This window comes from Schistocerca nitens, unplaced genomic scaffold (genome assembly GCF_023898315.1).
Source record: "Schistocerca nitens isolate TAMUIC-IGC-003100 unplaced genomic scaffold, iqSchNite1.1 HiC_scaffold_451, whole genome shotgun sequence".
In the NCBI taxonomy this organism is placed as follows: domain Eukaryota; kingdom Metazoa; phylum Arthropoda; class Insecta; order Orthoptera; family Acrididae; genus Schistocerca; species Schistocerca nitens.
Window position 1 is genome coordinate 239,635 of NW_026045984.1, and position 13,928 is coordinate 253,562.

A 13,928-nucleotide genomic window follows, 5' to 3' on the forward strand; every position below is an offset into this window, starting at 1 on the left:
GCAGCAGGGGACGATTTAAACCATAGCTCGAGGAACAGTTTTCAACTAAAAGTTTGACACGGTATTACACAGCTGTAGGGAACTTGACTGTACCGCGTGCAGCCACACGCAACACGGAGACATTCCGTTTCCCGTGGAACTACGTAAGCGAACACGATTCTCCGGTCCAAGAGCTTGTGGGAGACGACGGTCTCGGAGAAGAAATTTTACAATTGAAAAGATTCGTGAAGGCAATGTTGTGTCTGAGCATTTCTTCTGCGCTTTGTGAGTGAAGTTTGAGTGACGGCCTCACGGACTGTTCTGCCGTTTGCCTGCTGGCGCCTCACAAGCAGAGAGGCGGCTGACATTTGTGGCAGGAGCCACGGACTGGTAGAGAGCGGCGAGCTGCGTCAGCTGCGGCCGCAGCACGGCCACAGGGAATGAGGTGACAGCAACTGAGTTGACAGGCGTACACTCTCCACTACACTTATTTACTCGATGTACGAGTCAAAGTAAGTGTAATTTTATTACCTGTAGCTCCACGACTTGCGTCACCGTCTCAGCTGTGCCGTTGTGACCTATGAGTGTGGAGACTCGTGTGCGTCGTTGCGAAACTGCTTTCGTGTGCTGAAACTCGGGCCTCGGTGTTCTGTCTCGAATACAACTAGAATTACTTTGCTTGTTGCAATCTTTTACCTCAAGTAGAGACAACAGTACCAGATAGAGAGGATTTCCTTCACATTTTGTATGCGTGTCATGTTGTGGTCTGATTGTGTTTAGTTAAATGTGGACTGACTGTATGGTTCCAGATGATAGTCGCATTATGTAGTGTGAATACTGCTACTACTATGTCATTGGTATTAAACACAACAGGTACGGTAGAGTAGAATGTTTGCTGAATGTGGAGAAGTAAATTGAGTCTGATATCAGGAGCGAAAATTCTGGTGATAGAACTCATATAGTGTTAATCTCGGTATGTTGCAAATTAGAATAGTCTGATGTAGCACCTTGCTGACTGGTGTGAAATACTTTTCAGCGATCAGATATTATAGAGCAGTTGTGATTGTTCACAGTGAACTGTTGACTTTTGCCAAGTTTAGTCTGGAAGTGTAGTAGAGACGTTTTTCTTGAGAGAAGGATTGTCCGTTGTTACCTGAATTATTTTGCTGTTATCTGGAGTTGTCTGGGTTTTGCTACAGCATTGCTTAGAGTATTTGTGTGCTGTATGCTACTCGAGCAGGGGTGACATTAGTGAGTCACAATAGGACTGACTTTTTTGGATCTTTATTTAAAAAATTATGAATCTGTAATTCTTTCAGTTCCTGTTTTTTTGCACAGAGTTCGCTGGACTGTCTGCCTCATCACAGCAACTCCACCAGCCGCATGTTGTTCCACTGCCAGTCGTCCAGCGTTGTCCCCCGACCACCACCAGTTGTTGCGCCCCTGTCGGCCCCCGCGTCGAGCAGCGCAGCCGCCACTGCTCGGCGGCCATTGATTGCCGCAAGACGCAGCGGCGTCCACCCACCCCTAGCCCTGGCGTCCACCGCCGCCCCCAACCCCACCAGCAGCCTCACCACCTCGACGTCTCCCCACCACGCTGCCCAGTGCAGGGCGGTCCGCCCATCCCCGCCCCTCGCCCCAACGTCGGCCCCTGCGGCGATCAGCGCCCTCAGCTCCCCCACTGCCTGCTGCTTAGCCGCCTGGACCAGCCTCCTGCCCCTCTCCTCTGCAGAGAGGCTCCTGCACAAAACACACAAACTGCCACTCTCTGATACAAACACATAACACACAGAATGGGGAAAACAGCCACACGAGAAAACAACTGTTGCGAATACAAATCTGTCCTGAAACAAACCTACCGTATTCCCCCTCCCACAGTAAAAAACAGTGCGCAATTGTGTGTATGTATTAAATTACAGTACATCTGTTCTATCCCCCTCATAAGAAAATCTTCATTCATCGTCCATTACAAACAGCATTATACGACCTCTGTAAGAATTTCATTACCACATTTTGTCACACTCATTCCTCCAAGTCAGCTCCTTTGCTCTCGGGACGCTACACCTAACCAGTCGCTCACCTCCACTACAGAACAGGCTTCTTGCAGCTGGTACTGGTCTCTGTCTGCAGCTTCACTGCCACACGTCACACACAAGAAGAATCCCATCTCCTGGTTTTCAAACAGACACTTTCCTGGTACGCAGGCAAAAAAATTTCACTGCAGTTACCGGCAGTTTTCTTCATTCAGCCTCACCAAACACAAACTTTCTGACACATAGACAGCAATTTATTCAAAACATGTCAGAGATAAACACCAACTCGGCAACACCACCCCCATAAAAAAACTGTGTGTGACATTTTATGGCCTCATAGCATACGCACATGTATTTAACATGTGCTATCATGCTCAAAATCATCTGAACGATCTCAGTTGTCATCCATCTTAATGTTTACGCGGCGTAAGGACTGTTCCATAAAGTTTCTGGCGCGCAGCCGCATAAATTCAGTGGTTCGGTCCTCGGGTTTAAAAGGATGGACCAAGTGCGGCAGCGTCACTCACCACAGCTCACTCTGGAGATGGCGGGACGGTGTTCGGCCGAAATATTAGGAGAAGAGGCTGAATTTATGCGGCTGCACTCCAGAAACTTTACGGAACCATCTGAATTGTGTTTCGCCTGATTTTTAATCAGTCCTCATAACATTGTTCCTCTGCTCTGTTTTCGGTACAGTCTTTGCCTGTACAAAATGTTCACTGCATGAGGCCACAAGAAACAACTGCTCTGTGTGATTATCGGTTTACATGCAAACTGACACTTCGATAATGCAAATACCAGGAAACGTGTTATTGGACATTACACAGCCATTACGCTTGCATATTCAAACTTATTGTAATAAATGAAACCTCAGAAAGCAGCATCCTCCTTTAAAAGACACGACAAAAGTTTTCTTACTGCGCTATCATCGGGGAATGCAATCTAACAAGTAAAGAAGAAATATTTCAAGTATGGTTTCAGTCACAAGTAACAAAGAGTGTCCAAGTTGAAATGATCTGCCATAAAGTTTTGTGTTTCCCGGAGATTTGAACGCAGCACTTAATCGGATGGTTAACTAAGCAGAATGAAACGTCAGAAACCGTCATTTTTAACCAGCAATGAGATGACAAACTGAAACCAGGAGACTAAAGTGTTTTGTGTTATGGGCATTCGAAACCAACACCTATCGACACTGACCTCTAGTCACGCATAGACATTATATATTGATTTAGTTCATGAGCAGCGAAATGTGGACATGTCATAATTTTAAATTCAATGATGAAAATTTTCTACTGACTAGGAATCGAACCCTGGACACATCGTTGTTGACTACATACAAAGATACCTCGACTGTACTATTCTCTTTCACCAGTAGCTAAAAGTGGCATGTTTGAAACTGACACGACAGGACGAAAAGCTGCCCGTCTGACTTGGGACTCGAAACCAGTACCACCATTATTGTTAACAAAGCCCAGAGAATCGGTAAAATCAGAATAATTTCTCACATGTATTTTGCTGTGCTCATGTTGCAACTTAAAGTGACATGCCAGGATTCGAACCCAGAGATGTCTCTTGTGAATGTCTGTATGAGTTTGCAGACAAGTGGAGACAATGAAGCAGTGGAAATGCATCATCTGAAAGTGATCAAACGTGACGAAAAGGGAGATCTGAGTTCGAATTCCAGTCATCGTCAATATTTTCCACGTCTCAGGCTCGAATACAGTAAGAGTCAAGTGCGCTGCGGCCTTGTACAGCAATTGGCTCAATGATTTAAAAAGATATCGCTTAAGAAAGGTGACTGGTGACAGAGTTTCGACCCGGCGTGACTTCCGCCTCTGTCAGGGCCCAACCTGTAGCGACTCTCCTCCAGGCTACCAGAGGTGGGAGAGATGCTGCTGATGCTTGTTAAAAATGATTGCCGGATGTGAGAAAAGAATCCAGACCTTCACCATATGTAGCAAGAATCATTTCAACTTTTTCCTAACTAGCAACTATTACCACGAATTAAAATTCATGCGAGTTGCGGTATTCGAATCCACTACATGCAGACTAGAAACTCGCGCCCTTAACCCATTTTCTTTCATTTAATTTTTTAACCATTCCGAGGTCTGGCCACGACGCCTCCCCCATACCTGTCACCGAGTCGCTGCGCTATTTTCGCGCCAATTTTTTTTTTAAATTTCTAATTTTTTTTATTTTTAGCGGTTCATCTGGAAGACCATGTTTGCACACTAACTCAGCTGAGAGCGGCGCCTTCCAACTTCTGTGTTCACGATGGTCTGCTTTCCGATTTATTTCTCAACATCTTTTAACTCGCCCAATGCCTCGGTTCCCGAGGCTCGTTTGGAAAGTTGGTCTTCTGCCATCCCCGAGTACTGCACGCGCTGGAAGCTCCGTGCTGCGATTCCTGATACAGCGGGTGACTATGAATGTAACGCAGAACAGCAGAAATCAGTGCAGTCGCTTCTGGTTAAAAGGAGTTTTAACATACAGAACGAAGTAAAATAAAGTGTACTAAAAAGTACCACGTGTTCTGTTGTGAGGACCAGCTTTTCCCCCGAGATTCCTTCAACACAAAATAGAGTGCTTCTGACCTATGTATTTCAAATTAGATTTCAGTTTCCTTAAAAATAAATAAGGCAGTAAGAAACACCGTTTAACACAAGAGCTTAAGGACGATTCATTATGATGTTCTTGCGTTTACGTCATTTTCTATTCACTTTGCACACTGTTCCACGTAACTGTATGTACTGAAACATGTTGCGAAGTTCCTCTCGCAGTTTCCCGCCTCAGCGACGCACACGCCGCCCCGTGGTCCGCTTGTGCCCGGCGTGCGTGCGGCGACCCACCCAGCGCCCGCCCGTCTCGTTTCCCTCTGCTGGCAGGTGGTGCGTTGTCTGTCCTCTTAGCCAGTTTACAGCATTCCTTTACTCACATGGCACGTCGCTACGATTCAAAAAAATTGGAAGGCACGGTATTGGGAGTAGAGTTCGTGTTATTGTGGCTAACAATTGTCTGATAACTCACCAGATGTCCTTCACTTGAGCGCGTACGAACCTCGGCTGCTATCAGGTCGTAATTCTCTCACGTGCTGCCGACCACCCAGGTGGACTGCCTCAAGTTTCGCTTTGGTTGCTACTTTGCTGTTTACTGCCGTCTACCGAGTAGTTTTCACACTTGTTGGTAGGTGAGGGGTGCCGATGTTTGTGCAGGTGGCCCTCCAGCTGTAGTGTGGCTACTTTTGTACAGTCACGTTTCCGCTTTTGCTTCTCATTAATTCCACGCACATGTTCTTGACTTTTACCATGTTCGACGGCCAACTCTGGTTTGAGTATAACTGAGTTCGAATCAAATTTGTTCAAAATGATAAAAGCCATTGGCGACGTGCCGTACATCTGTGGGTGGATTCGAGACAGTGGGAGTAATTTCGTCTGGTAAGTGCGCCGTGAGGGTCGTGTGTGTCTTCTTCCGCATGTCGTGTGTGGAACACACGAATAAAGTTTCTCACTTTCTCCCAAAGTCGGTGAGATTTAATCTCCACCCCTGTTTCCGCCTGAGATGGTCAACGTGTCAAACTTTATCTTAAAAATATTACCACGAATTAGAAAATGATTCGTAGCTGACAGAAATCTTGCTGCTGTTTCACCTGGTATGGGTAAAACATGTGACTTTAGAGACCATGTACATATGCGCAAAGTGTGCCCTTTGGAGGTCGTCAACTCTTCTCGCCCTATGTTCTTTGACTCCAACTGGCACGCTGGCAAGCACTTTCTTAGAGTTTGCAGCTGCAGTACGATTTACGTTAGACCTGTAGTCCAGAGCCAGAACTTGGACTGAGGTCTCGCATGTTTCGCAAAGATATTCCGCACCCCACATTCATGACGTGTGCTTTAGTGTTGCTTAGCTTCGAACCTGATGCAAGTTCGGATTTGCTGGTGACCTGCAGTGCCTTCTCCCAGTCGTTGTCGCCAACTATCACTACATCCACATCACCTGTGTATGCTCAACACACGATATTCTGGCGATGTGTGTGTGTCTGCATGCGTGCAGCCCTCGTAGCTGTTTCTGCAGAGCGGCTAGGAGGGCCTCAGCGGCAGTGGCGAACGAGGCCCTCCACACAGCACCACCTCTCGTCGCACACAAGTCTTTGAGTGCGAGCTGCCTTGTTAGCTGACCACTCATGATTTGCAAACTGCTGTTCTTCAACATTATACCAATTACCTTGACAAAATATTGCAGAAAATCCAGTACGGTCATTGTTTCACGAAGGCACTGGTGACTCACCCTATCGAAAGCATTCCCGAAATCGAGCGACATTACGGCGCATTCGAGCGTGACAACATGTGCCGCAGCTACGATGTCGCTATATCTACGGACAGTTTGAATACTTTATCTGCCTCTACCCACCGTAGTTCGATACGGGCCAGTTACCTCATGCATTATCATTTTCACTCTCCAGGCAAGAACGCGCACCATTAATTTTGTAACCACCATTCAGGGCAGTAACTGATCTCAAGAGTCCCTTTAGTCAGCCATAGTGCCAGCAGTGCTAGTGTTTTGAATACAGTCCTTCGACAGGTAGTGCTTTTTTCATTGTTTTCTACAAGAAGTGTCTGGTAACCACAGTTAAGTCAACTATCAGCCGCCTTTAGTGATTTGCAGTCTACTTAAAAGTTGATTAACTCTCTATAGTAAATTGATTCCTTAGGACGGATAGGATGTGTGACTGCTGAGTACGGACGCAGGGGGAGCTGGCCACTGTCAGCGAACCGCTGAGCGTGTTGATGGCCGCGGTCAGCCGTCTTCAGGCAGCTGCCTCGGAGTGTAGCGGCAGTGGGGAGTCTGGTGCGTCGCATGGTACACCCCAGGCGTTACACATGCGTCACCCACTGTCCCTGCTGTCGAGACATCTTCGCGGGTACCGGGCACGGTTGGGCCACCCTCTCCCCCAAGGGGAGTGGCGGGTTCAGCGGCGTTCGCGGTGCACGAGGCGGAGGGTCAATGTGGAGGCTGGCCGTGTGGCCGCTCCTTCAGCAAGGTCCGAGCAGTCACACGGGGGGAGGGGTTTATTAGTTATTGGGAGCTCCAACGTTAGGCGGGTGATGGAGCCCCTTAGGGAAATAGCGGGAAGGTCGGGGAAGAAGGCCAGTGTTCACTTTGTCTGCTTGCCGGGGGGTCTCACCGGAGATGTGCAGGAGGCCCTGCCGGCGGCCATAGAGAGCACTGGGTGCAACCGACTGCAAAGTGTTGCTCATGTCGGCACCAATGACTCCTGCCGTCTGGGTTCAGAGGTCATCCTCAGTTCGTACAGGTGGTTGCCGGAGTTGGCGCAGACAGAAAGCCTCGCTCGTGGGGTGGAATCTGAGCTAACTATTTGTAGTATCGTTCCCAGAACCGACCGCGGTCCTCTGGTTTGGAGCCGAGTGGAAGGCTTAAAGCAGACGCTCAGACGATTCTGCGGAGATCTGGGGTGCAAATTTCCCGATGTTCGCTATCGGCTGTAGAAATGTAGGGTCCCCCTGAATAGGTCAGGCGTGAGGAAGCGGCTACAAGGGTATCTGAGTACGTGTGGAGTGCACATGTGGGTTTTTTTAGGTTAGAGAATTCCCTCCCTAGGCCCGACAAGACCCCTCTTGAGACGCGACAAGGTAGTAGTAGGCAAAACGCAACGGGGAATAACAATATTAATAAGCAATTAGTGAATTGCAGGAGCGTGTATAGAAAGGTCCCAGAACTGCTCTCATTAATAAACGGTCACAATGTCCACATAGTACTAGGGACAGAAAGTTGGCTGAAACCAAATGTCAACAGTAATGAAATTCAGATTGGAATGTATACCACAGAGACAGGCTGGACAGTTAAGGGGGAGGCGTGTTTATAGCGATAAGAAGTGCAATATTATGGAAGGAAATTGACGGAGATCCGAAATGTGAAATAATTTGGGTGAAGGTCACGGTTAAAGCAGGCTCAGACATGGTAATTGGATGTCTCTATAGGCCCCCTGGCTCAGCAGCTGTTGTGGCTGAGCACCTGAAGGATAATTTGGAAAATATTTCGAGTAGATTTCCCCACCATGTTATAGTTCTGGGTGGAGATTTTAGTTTGCCAGATATAGACTGGGAGACAAACGTTCATAACGGGTGGCAGGGACAAAGAATCTAGTGAAATTTTTTTAAGTGCTTTATCTGAAAACTACCTTGAGCAGTTAAACAGAGAACCGACTTGTGGCGATAACATATTGGACCTTCTGGTGACAAACAGACCCGAACTATTTGAAACAGAACAGGGAATCAACTATCATAAACTCGTTACTGCATCGATGATTTTAGCCGTAAATAGAAATATTAAAAAAGGTAGGAAGATTTTTCTGTTTAGCAAAAGTGACAAAAAGCAGATTTCAGAGTACCTGACGGCTCAACACAAAAGTTTTGATTTAAGTACAGACAGTGTTGAGGATCAGTGGACAAAGTTCAAAACCATCGTACAATATGCGTTAGATGAGTATGTGCCAAGCAAGATCGTAACAGATGGAAAAGAGCCACCGTGGTACAACAACCGAGTTAGAAAACTGCTGCGGAAACAAAGGGAACTTCAGAGCAAACAAACATAGCCAACGCCTTGCAGACAAAAATTATGCGAAGCGAAATGTAATGTGAGGAGGGCCATGCGAGAGGCGTTCAATGAATTTGAAAGTAAAGTTCTATGTACTGACTTGGCAGAAAATCCTAAGAAATTTTGGTCTTGTGTCAAAGCGGTAGGTGGATCAAAACAAAATGTCCAGACACACTGTGACCAAAATGGTACTGAAACAGAGGATGACAGACTAAAGACCGAAATACTAAATGTCTTCTTCCAAAGCTGTTCCACAAAGGAAGAATGCACTTTAGTTCCTTCTCTAGATTGTCGCACAGATGACCAAATGGTAGATATCGAAATAGACGACAGAGGGAGAGAGGAACAATTAAAATCGCTCAAAAGAGGAAAGGCCTCTGGACCTGATGGGATACCAGTTCAATTTTACACAGAGTACTTGAAGGAACTTGCCCCCCTTCTTGCAGCGGTGTACCGTAGGTCTCTAGAAGAGCGTAGCGTTCCAAAGGATTGGAAAAGGGCACAGGTCATCCCCGTTTTCAAGAAGGGACGTCGAACAGATGTGCAGGACTATAGACCTATATCTCTAACGTCGATCAGTTGTAGAATTTTGGAACACGTATTACGTTCGAGTATAATGAATTTTATGGAAACTAGAAGTCCACGAGACTCAAGAGGGCCATAGACACAGGTTCACAGACCAATTGTGTGACTGGATTGAAGAGTTCCTAGATAACAGAACGCAGCATGTCGTTCTCAATGGAGAGAAGTCTTCCGAAGTAAGAGTGATTTCAGGTGTGCCGCAGAGGAGTGTCGTAGGACTGTTGCTGTTCACAATATACATAAATGACCTTGTGGATGACATCGGAAGTTCACTGAGGCTTTTTGCGGATGATGCTGTGGTATATCGAGAGGTTGGAACGATGGAAAATTGTACTGAAATGCAGGAGGATCTGCAACGAATTGATGCATGGTGTAGGAAATGGCAATCGAATCTCAATGTAGATAAGTGTAGTGTGCTGCTAATACACAGAAAGAAAGATCCCATATTATTTAGCTACAATATAGCAACTCAGGAACTGGAAGCAGTTAATTCCATAAATTATCTGGGAGTACGCATTAGGAGTGATTTAAAATGGAAAGATCATATAAAGTTGATCGCCGGTAAAGCAGATGCCAGACAGATTCATTGGAAGAATCCTAAGGAAACGCAATCCGAAAACAAAGGAAGTAGGTTACAGTACGCTTGTTCGCCCACTGCTCGAATACTGGTCAGCAGTGTGGGATCCGTACCAGATAGGGTTGATAAAAGAGATAGAGAAGATCGAATGCAGAGCAGCGCGCTTCGTTACAGGATCATTTACAAATCGCGAAAGCGTTACGGAGATGATAGATAAACTCCAGTGGAAGACTCTGCAGGAGAGACGCTCAGTAGTTCAGCACGGACTTTTGTCGGAGTTTCGAGAATATACCTTCACCGAGGAGTCAAACAGTATATTTCTCCCTCCTACATCTCGTGAAGAGACGGTGAGGATAAAATCAGAGAGATTAGAGCCCACAAAGAAGCATACCGACAATCCTTCTTTCCACAAACAATACGAGACTGGAATAGAAGGAAGAACCGATAGAGGTACTCACGGTACCCTCCGCCACATCATCTAACTTAAAACTAACTTACGCTAAGGACGACACACACGCCCATACCAGAGGGAGGACTCGAACCTCTGACGGGGGCAGCCGTGCAGACCGCGCGGCGAACAGTGGAAAGTATCAACACAAAGGCATCAGACGTGACGAAAAGGGAGACCCGAATTCGAATCTCAGTCCAGCACCGATATTTTGCACATCTCATGCCGAAATAAAATAAGAATCAGCTGCAGAGTGATCTTGCACGATGAGTGGCACATTCATCAAAAAACACTCTGGCGTAAGAAAGGTTACTGGTGACTGACTTTCAACCTGGCTTGATTAGGCCTCCGTCATGGCCCAGCCTATAAGGACTCTCGCGCAACAAGTAGCAAAGTGACGTCTCTTGTCCGTTTGGAACCACAGTGCAACACTACATTTTTCAAATGACGTCACCAGAGGTGAAGATGTGCTGTTTGCACTTCTTAAATTGATTGCCTTCTGTGAGAACCTAGCCCCGACCATCACAAGAATCATTCCAAATGAACACCCGTCTGCACAGAGCATTGGTTCATGACTGTCATAATGAAGGCCTTTCCGCACTAATGGAAAATTCCGATTCCGTGGAGGTCGATTACAACCTGTTGGAAACATTTCTTTGTTGGTCCATATCGACAGTCACTGGCCACCTTGGCTACCTAAGGCGTGCTCCTGACTTTGTTCTGTTATCGCCAAAATAAAATCACGTTAAGAGGCAGCTGCACGAACGGGCAACACAGTACAGTGCGCAGATTTCTGCAGGATGTGTGTCTCCACTTGCGGTTCTACGCTTATAGTATTTCGGGTCTATTCACAAATTTGTGTAAACCCAAAGGCCAGATATCGAACATACTCTCGTCTTAGGTTTCGAAATTGCATTTCGTCTCGCATAATTGCATTCCTGCAGAATTTTATGTCAGCAACCAGGATAGATCATACCTAAAAACTGGATAAGTTTCTGTCAAAGCTTAAATCGCATTTGCAGGTGCTAGTAACATAATAATTGGTTGGATGAAAACGTGCACTTTTGAAATGCAGCAAACAGCTTAAGTATTGTTCTGCAAGGCGATTAGGGCCCAACTGTCAGGAAGGCGGAAATAAAATAAAATCTGAAACTAATAACATATTTTAGTCTACCGTACTCATATCAACGTATTTTACTTCGCTTGATAGCTCCCAGCAACAGAGATCAATTTTCTTTTCGTTTGACATGACAGCAATAAATGAAGAGGAGACAGCAAAATCACTTAACGTAAACGCAGGCCACATGGAGATTAGCCACCTCCCCACCATAACTCACAAGGAGACAGCACGACCACGGGGTCGGGGATTTGTCCGAAATTTTGCGTGGACCCCTAACACCTCACGTGGTTAAAATATTAGGACGCACTACTCGGAAAATCCCGAGAAAAATCGGTCCAAAGTTTCTCAGGTGCCTTATGAGTATAAAATGTTGGTCCAGTGCCGAGCCGCCGTTTGGTATTATTTTGTGAATAGGAAATTTTCTACGAACTCCAGACTACATTCCATTGATCTGGCTGATTCCCCTTCGTGTACCACTTGCAACCTGATTGACACAGATGAACATCAGTTTTTTCTGTGGAAACGCAAATAATATATGGTTGCCAATCAGAAAAAAATTAGTAACTATGCAGAGAAAACCGCCGTATTTGATAATGCCAACGTGGCTTTTATTCCCGGAAGAAGAATTATACCCCACCTCAAAGAAAAATGCCATCAACTGGTTGAAGGGACACGCGGTATTTTACCTGCTGTCCAGTAAATAAAGAAGCAAAGGAGATTTTTGGACGTACATCTCCGACCGGCATCACAAGCTACTACGCATAAATAATTACTATGATACATACGCCAACTTCCTCAGAAGAAGCGTCATGTGAATTCCATTTTCGATTATGCGATTCAGAACATGAAGAAACGAGAGACAATTCAATCTTTGAAAAACAAATACGATCAAGTGACGAATATCACTATCTGGTTTAGGCCTTGATGTCTTCTAAAGTGTCAAGAAACCTGTAATTAATTTTCGTTAGTTTTATTGCGCTCGATGAAGCAACAGATCTTACAGATACAGCCCAAGTTGTAATATACATACGAGGTGTCGATAACGCACTTTGTGGAACATAGGACATTTTGGACTTAGTACCTTTGAAAGGGACTACTACAGGTGCGGACTTACTCCAAGCTGTCGAGCAAGCGATTGATGGTGTCGGTATGGATTGGAATAGGTGAGTCTCAAATGGTTCGAATGGCTCTGAGCACTATGGGACTTAACTTCTGAGGTCATCAGTCCCCTAGAACTTAGAACTACTTAAACCTAACTAACCTAAGGACATCACACACATCCATGCCCGAGGCAGGATTCGAACCTGCCACCGTAGCGGTCGCGTGGTTCCAGACTGTAGCGCCTAGAACCGCTCGGCCACCCCGACCGGCGGTGAGTCTCAGTGACCACAGATGGAGCACCATCAATGCAAGGCTACCGGAGAGGACTCATAGCACGGATGCGCCAAAAGCTAGGGCGCACAAATGAGACGTACGGAATTCACTGCATTCTGCATCGAGAGGCGCTTTGTGCAAAATCAGTAACATTAGCAAACGTCATGCAAATTGTTGTGCATACTGTAAACTACCTGAAGACACATGGGCATAAGCATCACCAGTTTCGGCGGTTCTTTGAGGAATTAGGAGCGGAGTACGGTGACATAGCTTACTATACTGAAGTACACTGGATCAGTTGAGGTAAAATGCTGAAAATATTTTTTGATCTACGTTTGGTCATAGTAACATTCTTACATGAGAAGGGAAAAAGTGAACCTATGTTGGAAGACCCTTGTTGGGTATCAGACCTTGCATTTCTTGTGGACATTACGTCTCTCATGAACAGCCTGAACGTCAGTTTGCAAGGTGAAAATAATTTAATTTCTGACATGGTGGAAAAAGTAAATGCCTTTGAAAGGAAGCTTGCGCTTTGGGAGCGCCAGCTAATGACAGAAAACACTGCACATTTCCCGACTCTTGGCCTGGTCCACGAAAGTGCTAGATTTCAAGAATACGTATCAATAATTGTAAAAATTAAGGAACAATTTCGAGCACAATTTGCAGATGATGCGAGTTTGCCTCCTGCCATTCGCCTCTTTGCCCGACCGTTCTCGTCGTCAGTTGAAGATGCTCCGAATGATCTACAGATGGAACTGATCGACCTACAGTGCAATACAAGACTGAAGGACAAGTTCTTTGAAGTGCAAAGTTCAAAAGAATTCTACGAAAATTTTTCACAACAAGAATTTCCACGCCTGCACAAAGATGCCGCGAGACTATGTCCATGTTCGGGTTGACGTATGTTTGTGAAAGGTTTTTCTGGGTGATGAAAATGAATAAATCAAGGTTTCTATCAAGCATAAGTGATGAAAATCTTCACAACTGCTTGCGTTCATCAATGAGCTGATCTCTTATGCCCGATATTAACTATATCATTTCTCATGACCAGTGATAAATGTGTTTGGATTTATTACTTTCAGAATAAAAAATTATTGTTTACTAACTGTGCATTATTGCATCATTCTGCTCCATGGTATATTATTATCAGGAAAATAGCTCATTAAACCGATTGTTCCAATGTATACTTACATTTACAGTTTT

At 45.6% G+C, this 13,928-nt stretch overlaps 1 protein-coding gene across 1 annotated transcript in view; it reads right to left on the reverse strand.

Annotated features, from left to right (window-relative positions):
* Positions 1–1,340: 1,340 nt before the first annotated feature.
* Positions 1,341–13,928, reverse strand: part of LOC126232143 (uncharacterized) — a 177,094-nt gene continuing 164,506 nt past the window's right edge. The window contains exons 7-8 of the mRNA XM_049942448.1: positions 1,573–1,719; positions 1,341–1,512 (exon numbers count right to left, since the gene is read on the reverse strand). Of these exons, the coding sequence (XP_049798405.1) occupies positions 1,341–1,512; positions 1,573–1,719 (319 nt within the window). The remainder of the gene's footprint in view (positions 1,513–1,572; positions 1,720–13,928) is intronic.